Raw genomic sequence first — 12125 nt, forward strand, 5'->3', positions numbered from 1 at the left:
TGGGGGACGGGGGAGCGGGGAAAGGGCCACCTGGCTGGAGATGTCCCTGGTGTTCTCAGATATCCTTTACTGGGCATGAGGTATTTTTAAATGTAAGTGGACCTTGAAATGCTTTTCCTTTCTCCTTTAAATTATTGTTTTGAAGCCATAATTAGAGGCGCTAGCACTTTTGTTAAAGTTCAGCAATTCAGACACTGGGCTCGATGCCACCACTCTGTCCATCCCCCCCTCTCCTCCATCTGCTCTGTTCTCCAGGGCCGGGCTGGCCAGGGGAAACACAAACATGTGACTCACATCAGATAAACACATGTCAGCAGTGGATGGTGTAAACTCCATGAACCCCACCGAGCACCACTTGTGGTGGTGGCCCCAGCGATGCTAAGATTACTCAACTGGCCTGTTAAGTGCAGCAGTTGATGCAATCAACTTGAGATTTTGTGTGTGTGTGTGTTTCTGAAATACTCACAGTTTTTCCAGAAGGACCTTGTATTGTTCATCTCCTCTGCCTCCTTCTACCTCTTGGTCCAGCCTTGTGATCAACTCATTCTCAAACTGAAAGCAGAGTCAGAATTTCACAGAACGCCATATTCTTAGAAGAAGACACGAAAGACATCCAGCCAACCTTTCTAGGTCTGGTCTGACCCCTTTACTGAATTGTGAACTATTTCCAACATGCACAGAGGAAGACCGCACTTCACGTCGTCCATTAACGGTGCACCAAGGCCCCAGCAAAACTTCCTAAAGCAGTACATTCTGCTACTTTGTCCTCTGCTTTATGTTTTCAGAAAAAAAAAAAAAAATTTACCCTAAACATTATTTTCCTATCACAACTATGAATATAAAAACAACTTAATGATTTTAATTTCTTATTTTATTTTTGGTTCTTGTCGATGTCTCAACCACAGGATTATTCGTGCAGAACTTGGTGGCTGTAAAATCTTCCCTTCAACATGAATATACTGCAGAGATAAGGAAACTGAAGCATCGACAAAATATATCAGACAAACTTTGGTCTCAAAACTAGAAATCTCTGCACCATTCCCTTAATCCACTGAATATTTGCAAGAGATAGGATTGAAATGCAAGAAGTCAAATTTTAATTATCCAGAGGTAAGAGTGATGGTTTAGGAAACACAGGTAGCAAAAAGGCTGCTTCTAGGGACCGAGGTGGAATATCTGATTCTACGTCTAGTTGCTTTACAAACTAAAATGCAAAATAAAAGTAGATCAACTTGGATTTACATTATTTAGGCGACTGCTCCTCTATGTAAAAGAAAATAAATAAGTAAGATTACAGGTCTACTGCTCCTTACCATATGGAAATTGCCATTTCCACTGAAATTGAACTCACACTGCATCATATCAAAGAAAATGGGGATGGTAGCTTTCCGGAGCTCGACTTCGGGGGTCAATGTGACCTCCAGAATGGGACCCACCATGGATGGGATGAATTTGATTTTGTGGGGACCTGGAATGAAAGTTAAGAAAGGGTATTAAAAAAAATAATTCACTGGAAGTAAAGTATTAAAATCTCCCTCCACAGGGCCCGTAAGAAAAGAAAAAGCTTATGTGGGTAAATCAACTCAATTCAGAAGTGAGTGACTAAAGATTGTATTCTGATTTAACATATGGATGTCATAGGAGACTCACGAGTCAACTTTCCCTTCCAGACACACACAGACTAAATAAATCTCAGGGTTCTTGGAATTACAACGATAAAGAATTCATCGCGGGATGCATGTCTCACAGGAGTTTGGGTCATTCACTCACCCAGGTTATACCACATGTCCCGGATCCTAAAGCCAATCTCCTTTCTCATGTCCCCGTATCTAGGAAGAAGATCACACACCACGAGAAAGATTACAGAGGAAATGAGTACACGTAATACAGTGATGAAGGGAGCAAAAAAGAGCCTGCATTCCTCTCGGTCACAAATAAGGCAGGTTTTGAGGCAAAGTCATGTTGAAAGATTTGGTTGCTACCTAAACAAGCCCCCAAAGAACTGAGCCACAGAGAAGTGGGGGGAACTTTCACAGCAGGAAGAGGACCTAAGGAAGTGCTGAAAATGACTCAGAGGGTGAGACTGACAGGCTTACTGAAGGGAGAAGAGAGAAACACGCTGGTTGCTCTTTTCTTTCTCAAATTTTTAATTTAATTTTAATTTTTTGGAGGGGTAGGCAATTAGGCTTATCTATTTACCTAGTACTTTTGGTGGAGGTGCTGGGGATTGAACCTGGAATCTCATGCTTGCTAAGCACACTGCTCTACCACGGAGCTATACCCACCCTCCCCCAACGAAATAAAACATAAACACGCAAGAAGACGAAGATGAATGAGGTGTGATTTACATAGTAATGTGGCTGATGTCTAACAAACATGCTGCCTTTAAAAAATATATATATATATATATATATATAATTGAGTAACCCTTATCCACACCAGTTCACTCTTCAAAGTGCTCACACTGGAACACAGTAGATACACATTCTCAGTGGGAGCGACAGTGTCCCCAAAGGGGTGAAAATTGGTTTTGGAGAGGGCAAAAAAGCTTACTGTTTTTCCATATCAAGTACAGAAATACATTTGGTACATAAAGGGATAAACAGTCTATCTGTGGTATTCATGTTTCAGGGCAAGGATGTGATTAAAAAGCAATTTCTGAAAAGGTTCTTTACAGGAGTCGATAACGAAGGAAAAACAAGTAGAGATCTAGACAACGGTGCTTGGGTGGAGGTGAATCAGAGTCCCCTGGAAATCTCTCAAGGAATGCATATGCCTGGGGCTGCCCTGGACCACATACCGTATCAGAGGCTGGGGGCTTGGAAAACTGCATGAGGGTGGGTCAAAAGTGGATACTGAAAATGTTCCCAGGGAATTTGAATATGGACCTATGACCCATCCTATCAGCATGGTTCCACATCTTCTACTTACGCTATTATTGTACCAAACATTTTTTTCAAATTCCTGCTTTGGAAATGCCTTCAGAAGCTAGTATAAAAACATACTTAGAATTTTTAAAAATTAGAAAATAACAAAAATCCTATTTAAAAATTTCTCTTACTACTCCAATTTAACAAAAGTACCTAACCTAATTTTATAATTAATATTAGACAACGTTATGTGGTCCATGTCTGCCTTAGAACACACATTAAATGATGACTATTCTTATTCTTTATTAATAGTACTGTTGATGCTACTTTTAATAAAAATAAGAGGAGTCCTGAGAGAAAATTCACTCACATTCCTATGACCTTAATATAAATGTTATTTCCCAAGGTTTATCTTTGCCCAGATGCATATATATTTTAACAAGGATTGTACTTACAGTCACACTTCCCTTTAACCAAAACCAGAACCATTAATCACAACTAGCCACTTTATTTACCAGACTTGGTGTCAACTCATTTCACTTATGGTCACTGAACCAAAATCAAATCCAGTCCTTGAATGAAGTTATGTCATTTAAGGCATTCCAAAGAATGAAATTAAGGTATTCATCTTAAAAATCAAATATCTCTTGATGCCCACCCCACAGGGAAGTCTACAAAACAGGTTTTACTTTTATCTTTTAAAGTGCAATCACTAAATCTCAATCTCTGGGCCACCAAATTTAGCATTTTAGGAACCAGAGGGGTCCTAAATAATGTGCCTAGAATTCCAGACATGCTGGCAAGGGAACAGAACTAAAATTTCCCAGCGCTTTAAAGGATACATTTTCTCAAGTTCTTTTTAACTACAGTCTTTGAGTTTCCAGACTCTCAATGAACTCTGAAACAGATGTGAGATGAAAGCAATGAAAAATTTCCCTACGTCTCTCATCACTCTTACACACAAGCCCGTTTTGAATTCTGAGCCAGGAATCTGGAGGGCATTTTTACGTTACGTGTTAGTTTTGGCTTCTCTGCTAAGACTGAGAGGTAGATCAACGGTGCCAGAGGAGCCTGCTTTGTGAAGAAATGAGTGAGAGAGGCACTATGCCTGCAATTCGGAAAAGCTGCCAGCAGAGGGCAGCTATTCTCGGAGACAGGAGGACTGGCTGGCCTCAGTGCCTCCCCATGTAGAGATTCCATGAAAGAAAGCGATGGTTGATGGGAAAATAAACGGGGCCTTGAGAAAAGAGATGTGAATCTGGGAAATCTGAGGTCTGCTAAATGACTGTTTTAAGACCTACATCACTAACTACCTGAATAGCCAGTGAACAGTAATTTCTGTGACATCAAAAATCCTGCTCTAAACAGAAATGATAGAATCAAGCAAGTTTAAGAGGACACTTACTTTTTTACAATTTTGTTGCGCTTGGCTTGAGAGAAGGTTTCCAGCTGAAGGGACTCATGGGTGAGAAATGCCACTGCCAAATGGAAGTAATTATTCCAGAGCTGTTCAAAATTAATTGTGTGGGTGAAAAGAAATGGAAAATCACATTAATAAGGGTCATAATGAAACAGTGCCACATGGTAGATTCACTTGCCAGAAATTACAGAAAAACAAAATAAAATCCTGCAAGACTTCTTTTCCTCTCTAGTGTTTCAATTATTCAGCCCTGGAAGTTTTAACACTTTATTAATATTAAGGTTTATTTTTTTAAAAAATTCAAACTATGATTATTTGTCTTTACTCCTGGGATAAAGAAAAGTTGCTGCCAAGAAGTGTACCTATTTTGTAGGTAGTTTGGCCATACGTATCAAAAGCCCTAACTTGTCCTGCCAAAGTTTTGAACTAGTAAATACTTCAGGGCTTTCTCCTGGCAAAATAAAAATGGGTATTAAAAAAATCTGTTTAAAACAAGGAAGGCCATCACAGTGCTATTTAACATAACAGAAAATGGGAACAATCTAAATGTTCATAAGAAGGAGGGAGGGTAGAGCTCAGTGGTAGACCACCTAGAATGCATGTGGTCCTGGGTTCAGTCCCCAGTATCCCCATTAAAACAAAATAAATAAGTCTAATTACCTCTCCCTTCCCCCCCCCAAAAAAAACAAGCAAACAAAATGTTCATAAGAAGAATTTGGTTAAATAAATCATGATCCAGCCATATAATGGACTGTATTCAGCCATTAAAAATGTTGTGAATGTATTTATGATCATTGAAAAGATTACAGAAAAAGTAAATAAAAGCAGATCAATAGGTAACCAAAGAATTGTATAGCTTGATTCTGTTTCAGTGTCTGTGTGTGTATAGACACACACGTATGTATACCATTTTGACATACATACACATACAAACACACATGTGTATGCAATATGTATATATAATCTCCTCTGCTTGTGACTCTCCACTTGAAAATATCCACAAATACAAACACAGGCCATGACACAGCAAAAGCATGTCACCAAAATACACGCTGGAACGGAAGCTTCATGAGAACTGGATCTTGTCTGCCTTCACCAGGGCCTAGACTGGTGCCCTGTACATAGAACTCGCTAATATTTGCTGGATGAGTGAATGAAGGAAGGAAGGAAGGAAGGAAGGAGATGGCGCAAGTTGTCACCTGGATTGCTATCACCTGGACTTTGAAACAGGTGTGTATACGAACCGCTCTTTGCACACTAAATTGTGTGCAGGCAGAGGGATGCCTGAGTGCTTACCCGCAAACACGCGTGTATTTGTGTGCTTTTGTTATGATAAAATCTGGGGTGATGTTTTCCAAAATGAAGCAGTTCTCTTGCTTTGGCTGAGAACTCAAGGAACCCGCAGGGGAGTCGCACGCCTACCTGAAGTTCAAAGCTTGCCTGATCCATGAAGAACCTTGTGAGAACCTCAGCAAACTGGTTTATGGCACGGAGGAAAACCCTGGGGGAGGAAAAACACACCAGATGGAGAAGGCAACTTCATGCTCTTTGAAACATTTTCCATACACGTTAAAAACCGAAGCCAACCACACCTGGACCTGGCAATGTAAGACCCGTAGGTCTATCAAGGTCCTTAAGACCAACAACAGCACAGTCGACACAGAAGGTCAGCTTCTAGAACTGACTACTAGCACCGCTCAAGGCTGCACCTCGATGTAGCCAGTGCAGGGTACAGCTGAGGGACAAGCCAGGGGGCGCCTGGTCCTCAGATCTCTCCCTCTGTAAGTCTCTCCCTCCGTCATGATTGCTTGTGCTTAAAAGTCTAGGACTTTGGATGCAATTGTTCCTCTAATCTGTACATAGATGGGAAGGGTTCTTCTAATCAAGGATCAGGGCCATGTAGACTTAATAATGTTTACCATAATGATCTCCTCTATTTAGCTCTTTAAAAATCCCAAATCTCTTTTAATAGAGTATCTGTATTCAGTTCACTTTCCTTTCATTCAACACAGCTTTGTTGCTTACCAGCAACTGCAAAGCGCTGGGTCAGGTTTTGCTTTGAAAGAGGTGGTTCCTGGTCTCAAGAAGTCTACAACCTGGTGAGGGTCATTTGCAACCTGTACATCTAACCACGACCCAAAAAGGATATGGAAAATTCTATGCAGGGGTGTCAAAGAGGTATGGGGAATTAAAAGAAGAGAAGATGACATCCAGGCCAGACAGGCTTCTTTTGGAGATGGCATTTGAGAAGGACCCCAAGGAATGGGTGGCGTATTGATGGCCAGAGACGATGGGGCAGACACTTCAGATGGAAACGGCAGCTTGAGGGGAAGTACAGAACATGTTCAGGGACAGAGAGAGGCCAGTTTGGTTGGAGGGCATGGAGTATACACAGGGAAACAGTGGAAGATAAGGTTAGAGAAGCAGGGTGGGCGGAGCTTGAATGTTGGGATGTCAGGATAATGATGGCTGCATGGAGCCACTAAAAGATGCCACGTGGGCTGACACTGATAATCAGCACGGGAGTGACAAGGAGGTTATAGTAGGAAGAAGAAAGTTGAGTCCAAGTCAGAGCAACGGCAGCAGCCAGGGTGAAATCAACATGAACCCACAAACCAGGATCACGAAAGCGGGAGGACCCTTACTTTCCAGACGACGGACTTGAGCTGAAGAGATTCACAAGGGTCAGAAAGCTCATTACCAGACCCAAGTGCCTCAGGACCCATCACGGGCAGTCTCACCTGCTCTGCGTCATATTCATGACCATCCAGTCTTTGGCATAGACATTCTTTCCAATCAGATCCTTAAACATGATGAAAGTTTCCATGAGGAAGTCCTGCAGAGAGCAGAGTAGAAATGGTTGGGGGAAAGCTGAGGTTACACTTCGTAAGTCTCTCCCCTCTGCACATGGGCATAAAGGAATGCTGGCTGTGTCAGAACAAGTGGTCCCCTGTCCCCCATGACAGCCTGCCTTTTGAGGAAGGTTTACAGAGCATTCTTACAGCCATCACCTGATTTGACTTTTACACCAGATAACCCGATAAGGAAGACAAGGATGAAAAAATTGTCTACATCACACAAATGGTAAAACTGAGGATGTGAAAAATTAAATGACTTGTCTGAGGTCATGGAAACCAAGCAGCAGGGGAGCTGGGAAGAGACCGTGGGGCTCTGGATCCCAAGTTTAGAGCCATCATATCTGTAGTTCTCTGCTGCCATGTGTTGTCTGAAAAGATCTACTGCACTTACAGCGAATCCACCAATAACTATTGATTAAAAAAACCTGAGACTTAAAAAAATAATCTTTAAAAAATTGAGTTATAATTAATATACAATATTATATTAATAAATTTCTGGTGTACAACAGTGATTTGATAATTTTATACATTATGAAACGATCATCGCAGTAAGTCTAGTTGTTTTTTATATGGTTACCATCTGTCACCACACAAAGTTGTTACAATATTATTGACTGTACTCACTATGCTGTACATGACATTCCCCCCGATTTATTAACTTTTGGCTGGAAGTTAGGACCTCTTAATCTCCTTCACCTCCTTCATCTGGCTCTCTACCCTCCTTCCCTTTGGCAACCGCCAGTGTTTGAGTCTGCGAAAACGGATACTTCTAACAACTCTGAGTCCAATCCTCCTTTATTATTTTTAGAACAAAACAAAAATGCTATAAAATGAGAAACAAAGCCATGATTCTTCCTATTCCAGGAATGTTACCACATGTAGCCTGGGAGAAGGCTCCTAAATGGCCCTTAAAAAAAGCTTAGGCAGCGGACCGTGATGGCTGTAACAACAAATAAGGAAAGTCCAGCATCGGGAAAACAGCTGCGCTGCTTGAAAGGGGGCTGTAGCGAAAAAGGAACTCAGAACAATCGGACTGAAAATCAGAACTTCTAAAATTTATTCGTTAGTTAAATTTAGACATTTTCCACTTAGATTCCTGAAACGAAAATCCAGTCCAATTTCTCAGGCACTAAAGCGTGCCGTTCTAGCGTACGGATTACATCACGTACAGAAAGAACACGGTGCTTGGGAGGCAGGGGGCCTGGGTTCTGTTTCTAACAATATCCCCCCGAGACACTGATCAGGTTGGTTAATCCGGGCACTTTGGATGCCAAACGGCCCAGGAATGGGAGCGATTCTGGCTCTGAAGTCTGCACCACCCTTGAGTCTTCCCTCTGCTTCAGGGGAGAGTCAAACTTTTCTACCCTCCATTCTGAAATCAGAGACAAGAGTTCACAAGTTTTTCCACTCTTCATCATACATTTTACATGCACCCATTATTTATTAAGCATTCTATTAACTTGTCCCGTCAAGTCGAGGGTTCACGGTTTGTGAAGCAAGGATGAAATGTGGATGCCGGTTATCTGCTTCTGACACCAACTCAACATGCAACGCTTGATGCTCTAAGTTAACTGTAAACAGTGAGGGCTTAATAGAGGCAGTTCACAGATAATGCAGGATCACTTTATCTGCCACTTCCCCAAATCTTTCAAGTGATTATTCAGAAAGCAGCAGGAGAGAGAGAAAGGACAGTCTATCAGAAGTCGGGAGGCCCAGCTCCGCCACTGATGACCGTAGTCCTTCACAGGGACAACAATCCCCTTTTAATTAGGTGGTACAGGAGGAAGAGCTCACCACTGTCCTGGAAAACAGGAGTTAAACCTGGGTTTTCCTGCCTGCTAAATGGAGCCCAATTGTCAAGACTCTGGATTTAGTATAACTCCTATTCTACCTGCTTTCAGATGGAAATATGGGGGGGAAAAAGTCACTGAACCATTTTTATATTAATCTGTTATACAAAAATAAAAAGTAATTTTAAAAATAGTAAAATTATCATTAGCAGTAGCTGGCCATCTTAAGTATTAACTACATGCCAAGCACAAAGCTACATATTTTCCAAGTGTCAATTCAATCAAAATTGATGTTAGCCCCCAGGGAGGGACTATCTTACAGATGAGAAAACTGAGGTTTAGTGAGGTGCAACAGATCTCCCAAAATTTTGTAGAGGAAAGTGAACCACCCAGAATTCAAACCCAAATCTGGGGTTTCTGAAGCCTGTGTTCTTAAACCAACACCACCATCTTCCCATGGAGGAGAAACCCTACCACCCTCAGCTCCCACCTGTTTCCACCTCTCCCCACCTCCTAATCCTCTTGCCTAGATCTCTGTAAGTACAGCTACATAACGCTGTGTGTTCCTGTATCCACGCCACCCACAGAGCGTGGCCTGAATGGAGGCCCACCTAGCCCTGCAGATTAAGCCACACGGTCCAAGGACAGCATTCTGAGAGTTCATCACTGGGTCAATGACAACCAGTAATAATAAACAGTACTTCCTCTGCCATTCCTTGTGTGTTTTTCCATCATGTGGACCTCACAGAAAGGAGGGTGATTGGCAAGGAAGGAGCTGGATATCCTTGGCTGTACTGGTCACATGCTATCAGCATAACATAGGCAGAAAGTGGAAAATCTAGAGCATAAGGAAGACTTGAATATGCACGAATGACGGGAAGTTCTCCGGAGCAAAGACCAGTGCAATGAGACATCAGACTGTTAATCCAGTACCATGTCCAGCCCACCGCTTCACCAGACAAGACGGTACCTTCAGGGATGTTTTAACAGCCGGTAACAATTCCCTGAAGAGAAGGATCCTGGGAAGCAGCCAGAGGCCTCACTTAGCCTCTGAGGCCGCCTTGGGTTGTGTGCTTAATGGTAACTATCAGAACAATTTTCTTGTTAAAAACAAAAGACAATGGAGTGTGTTCCACTGAAGATAACTTACAAACGTTCCAAAGGGCAAGCATTACCTCCGTCTCCCTATCCAGGGGATACGGAAAACGATGACACCAAGCACATCTTAGAAGCCCACACACGCCTCTGCCTCCTAAAATCCTGGCCACGGCATGAGTACCTACTGTCCCCGAAAATGAGGGCAAAGAGACCTCCCAAATGTTTCTAAATACGGGCTCGCTCTAAATCCAAGATCCTTCGTGGGGCTGCGTGAGGACCTCCTGGTCCATGCAGTGTTGTCTTCTTCAAATCCTACTGCAGAGAAACAGTAAGAATCAACACGCTCCTTTTCATGATCTCTGTGGAAACCACGCAGCCCTGGAGGTGTATGGGGAGAGAATCTTGAACTGCTGATGATGCTCAGTTTTGGTCAAGTGTTTTTTTTACCAAATACAGGAAGTCTTAAAGTTTCAAGGACCCAGTGAAGTCAACTTACAATGATGTCCTGTCTGGTTTTGAAAGTGCTGATGTAATGGCTGTAGTGGCTGTCATCCATCTGCCGCAGGATGGCAATCATGCAGGCGACAAAATTCCCCTGGAAGGAGACAGAGAACACACATCCAAGCTCCTCAGACCACCGACAAAATAAGATGCAGGTGAATGTGCTGTGGTCTCCCCCATCCAATAACCCACGCAGGGACCCCTCCACGCTGCAAACACACTGCATTCTAAAGGTCCAAAGGCACGTGCTTGGCTGTTTCTGCTTAAAACAAGCTCCTTCCAGGTCTGAGTTAAGGAACGTGGAGGGCTTCACCCATCCTGTTAACAGCTGTGATCTGCGAAATCCTACAGGTCAGGGGATACGGGCTCTTAAGATCTCAGCCACATTACTAGTTAAGCTAGAACAACTTGTAGACGTTGAGTTTCTCGTTGAGATAGAGGTGTAGCAGAGAAGTCCGCGGAGAAATGTCTGAAATACTTAGAGCTTTTAAAGAAATCTGAGCTTAGAGGAAAGCAAAGAGGAAACAGAGAGGTAATCACACTCAGAGCGGAAGAGCAGAGAAGAGGGCAGGAAAGGAGAGCTCCCTGCCAGAACACTTCAATGTCATTTCTCCAGCTCCAGAATCCTTTAGCCAGGGATGCTGGGCATCACTGGTATGAAGAAGGGGACCTGGTTTGAAGAAAGGGGTTGGAGAGTTGGATGATTACCATCATTTCTATTTTTGAGGTCAGGAATTACGTATTTAACTTGCTTTCCCCTAGTCCAACTATATAGGAATCATAGATTTAGACCTAATAGCTTCCTGTATTCATACAGTTACGAAAACAACACACATTTCAATGAATTTGGCACGGAGATGAAAATACAGCTGCTCTTGGGATGGAGAGAATAACTTCCTAAATACGAAAGCAGTGAAAAGACTATCCACGTACACCTCTCTGAATGAATGTCTGAATTAGCCTCTTTCGTTTAGAAAAGTTTATTCTTCTAATTATAGAGTAATGTAAATTCATTGCCCTAAGGCTTTGATATCTATTGCCAAACCAGCATATAGCTTGCATTACCATCAGCACCTAACACTGGTCGTTTCTCCAGGCATTTGCTATTCTGGGCACTGGAGTTTTATTTAATCTCATTCTTGGTTAACTTGCATTCCCTTTGTTCTGAATGACACATTCTGTCCATGTTTATTATCCATATGGCCATTTGTGTTTTTTTAACTTTGCTTTTTGCTTATATTCTTTACCCATTTTTTAAATTAAAATATCTTTTTTTAGTGGTTTGCAATAGCTCTTTGTATATTAAGGCTATTAGCCATTTTACAATGTTTATAGTTTGGTGCTTGACATTTATTTTACATATATTTATCACATACTGGGGTTTAAATTTTTTACTTAGTAAAATCTAGTTTTTTCTTTTATAGTAGCCTTTCAATTTAAAAAAAATCAGGAATCTCTTTTCTCTTACAAATAGGTATGTACTTTTTTTTTTTTTTGGTATGTGCTTCTAGCTGCTTATGGTTTAATTTTTTTTTTTTACCTTGAACTCTTGATTACATCTGAAAATTTTGTGGGTACAGCATGAAAT

At 41.8% G+C, this 12125-nt stretch overlaps 1 protein-coding gene across 1 annotated transcript in view; it reads right to left on the reverse strand.

The window, feature by feature from the left end:
- DOCK5 (dedicator of cytokinesis 5) overlaps nucleotides 1–12125 on the reverse strand; it is a 176603-nt gene that overhangs the window by 37249 nt on the left and 127229 nt on the right. The window contains 7 exon segments of the mRNA XM_032471059.1: nucleotides 467–552; nucleotides 1314–1468; nucleotides 1771–1829; nucleotides 4276–4376; nucleotides 5713–5791; nucleotides 7032–7126; nucleotides 10533–10631. Of these exon segments, the coding sequence (XP_032326950.1) occupies nucleotides 467–552; nucleotides 1314–1468; nucleotides 1771–1829; nucleotides 4276–4376; nucleotides 5713–5791; nucleotides 7032–7126; nucleotides 10533–10631 (674 nt within the window).

This window comes from Camelus ferus, chromosome 31, assembly GCF_009834535.1.
Source record: "Camelus ferus isolate YT-003-E chromosome 31, BCGSAC_Cfer_1.0, whole genome shotgun sequence".
Classification (NCBI taxonomy): Eukaryota; Metazoa; Chordata; class Mammalia; order Artiodactyla; family Camelidae; genus Camelus; species Camelus ferus.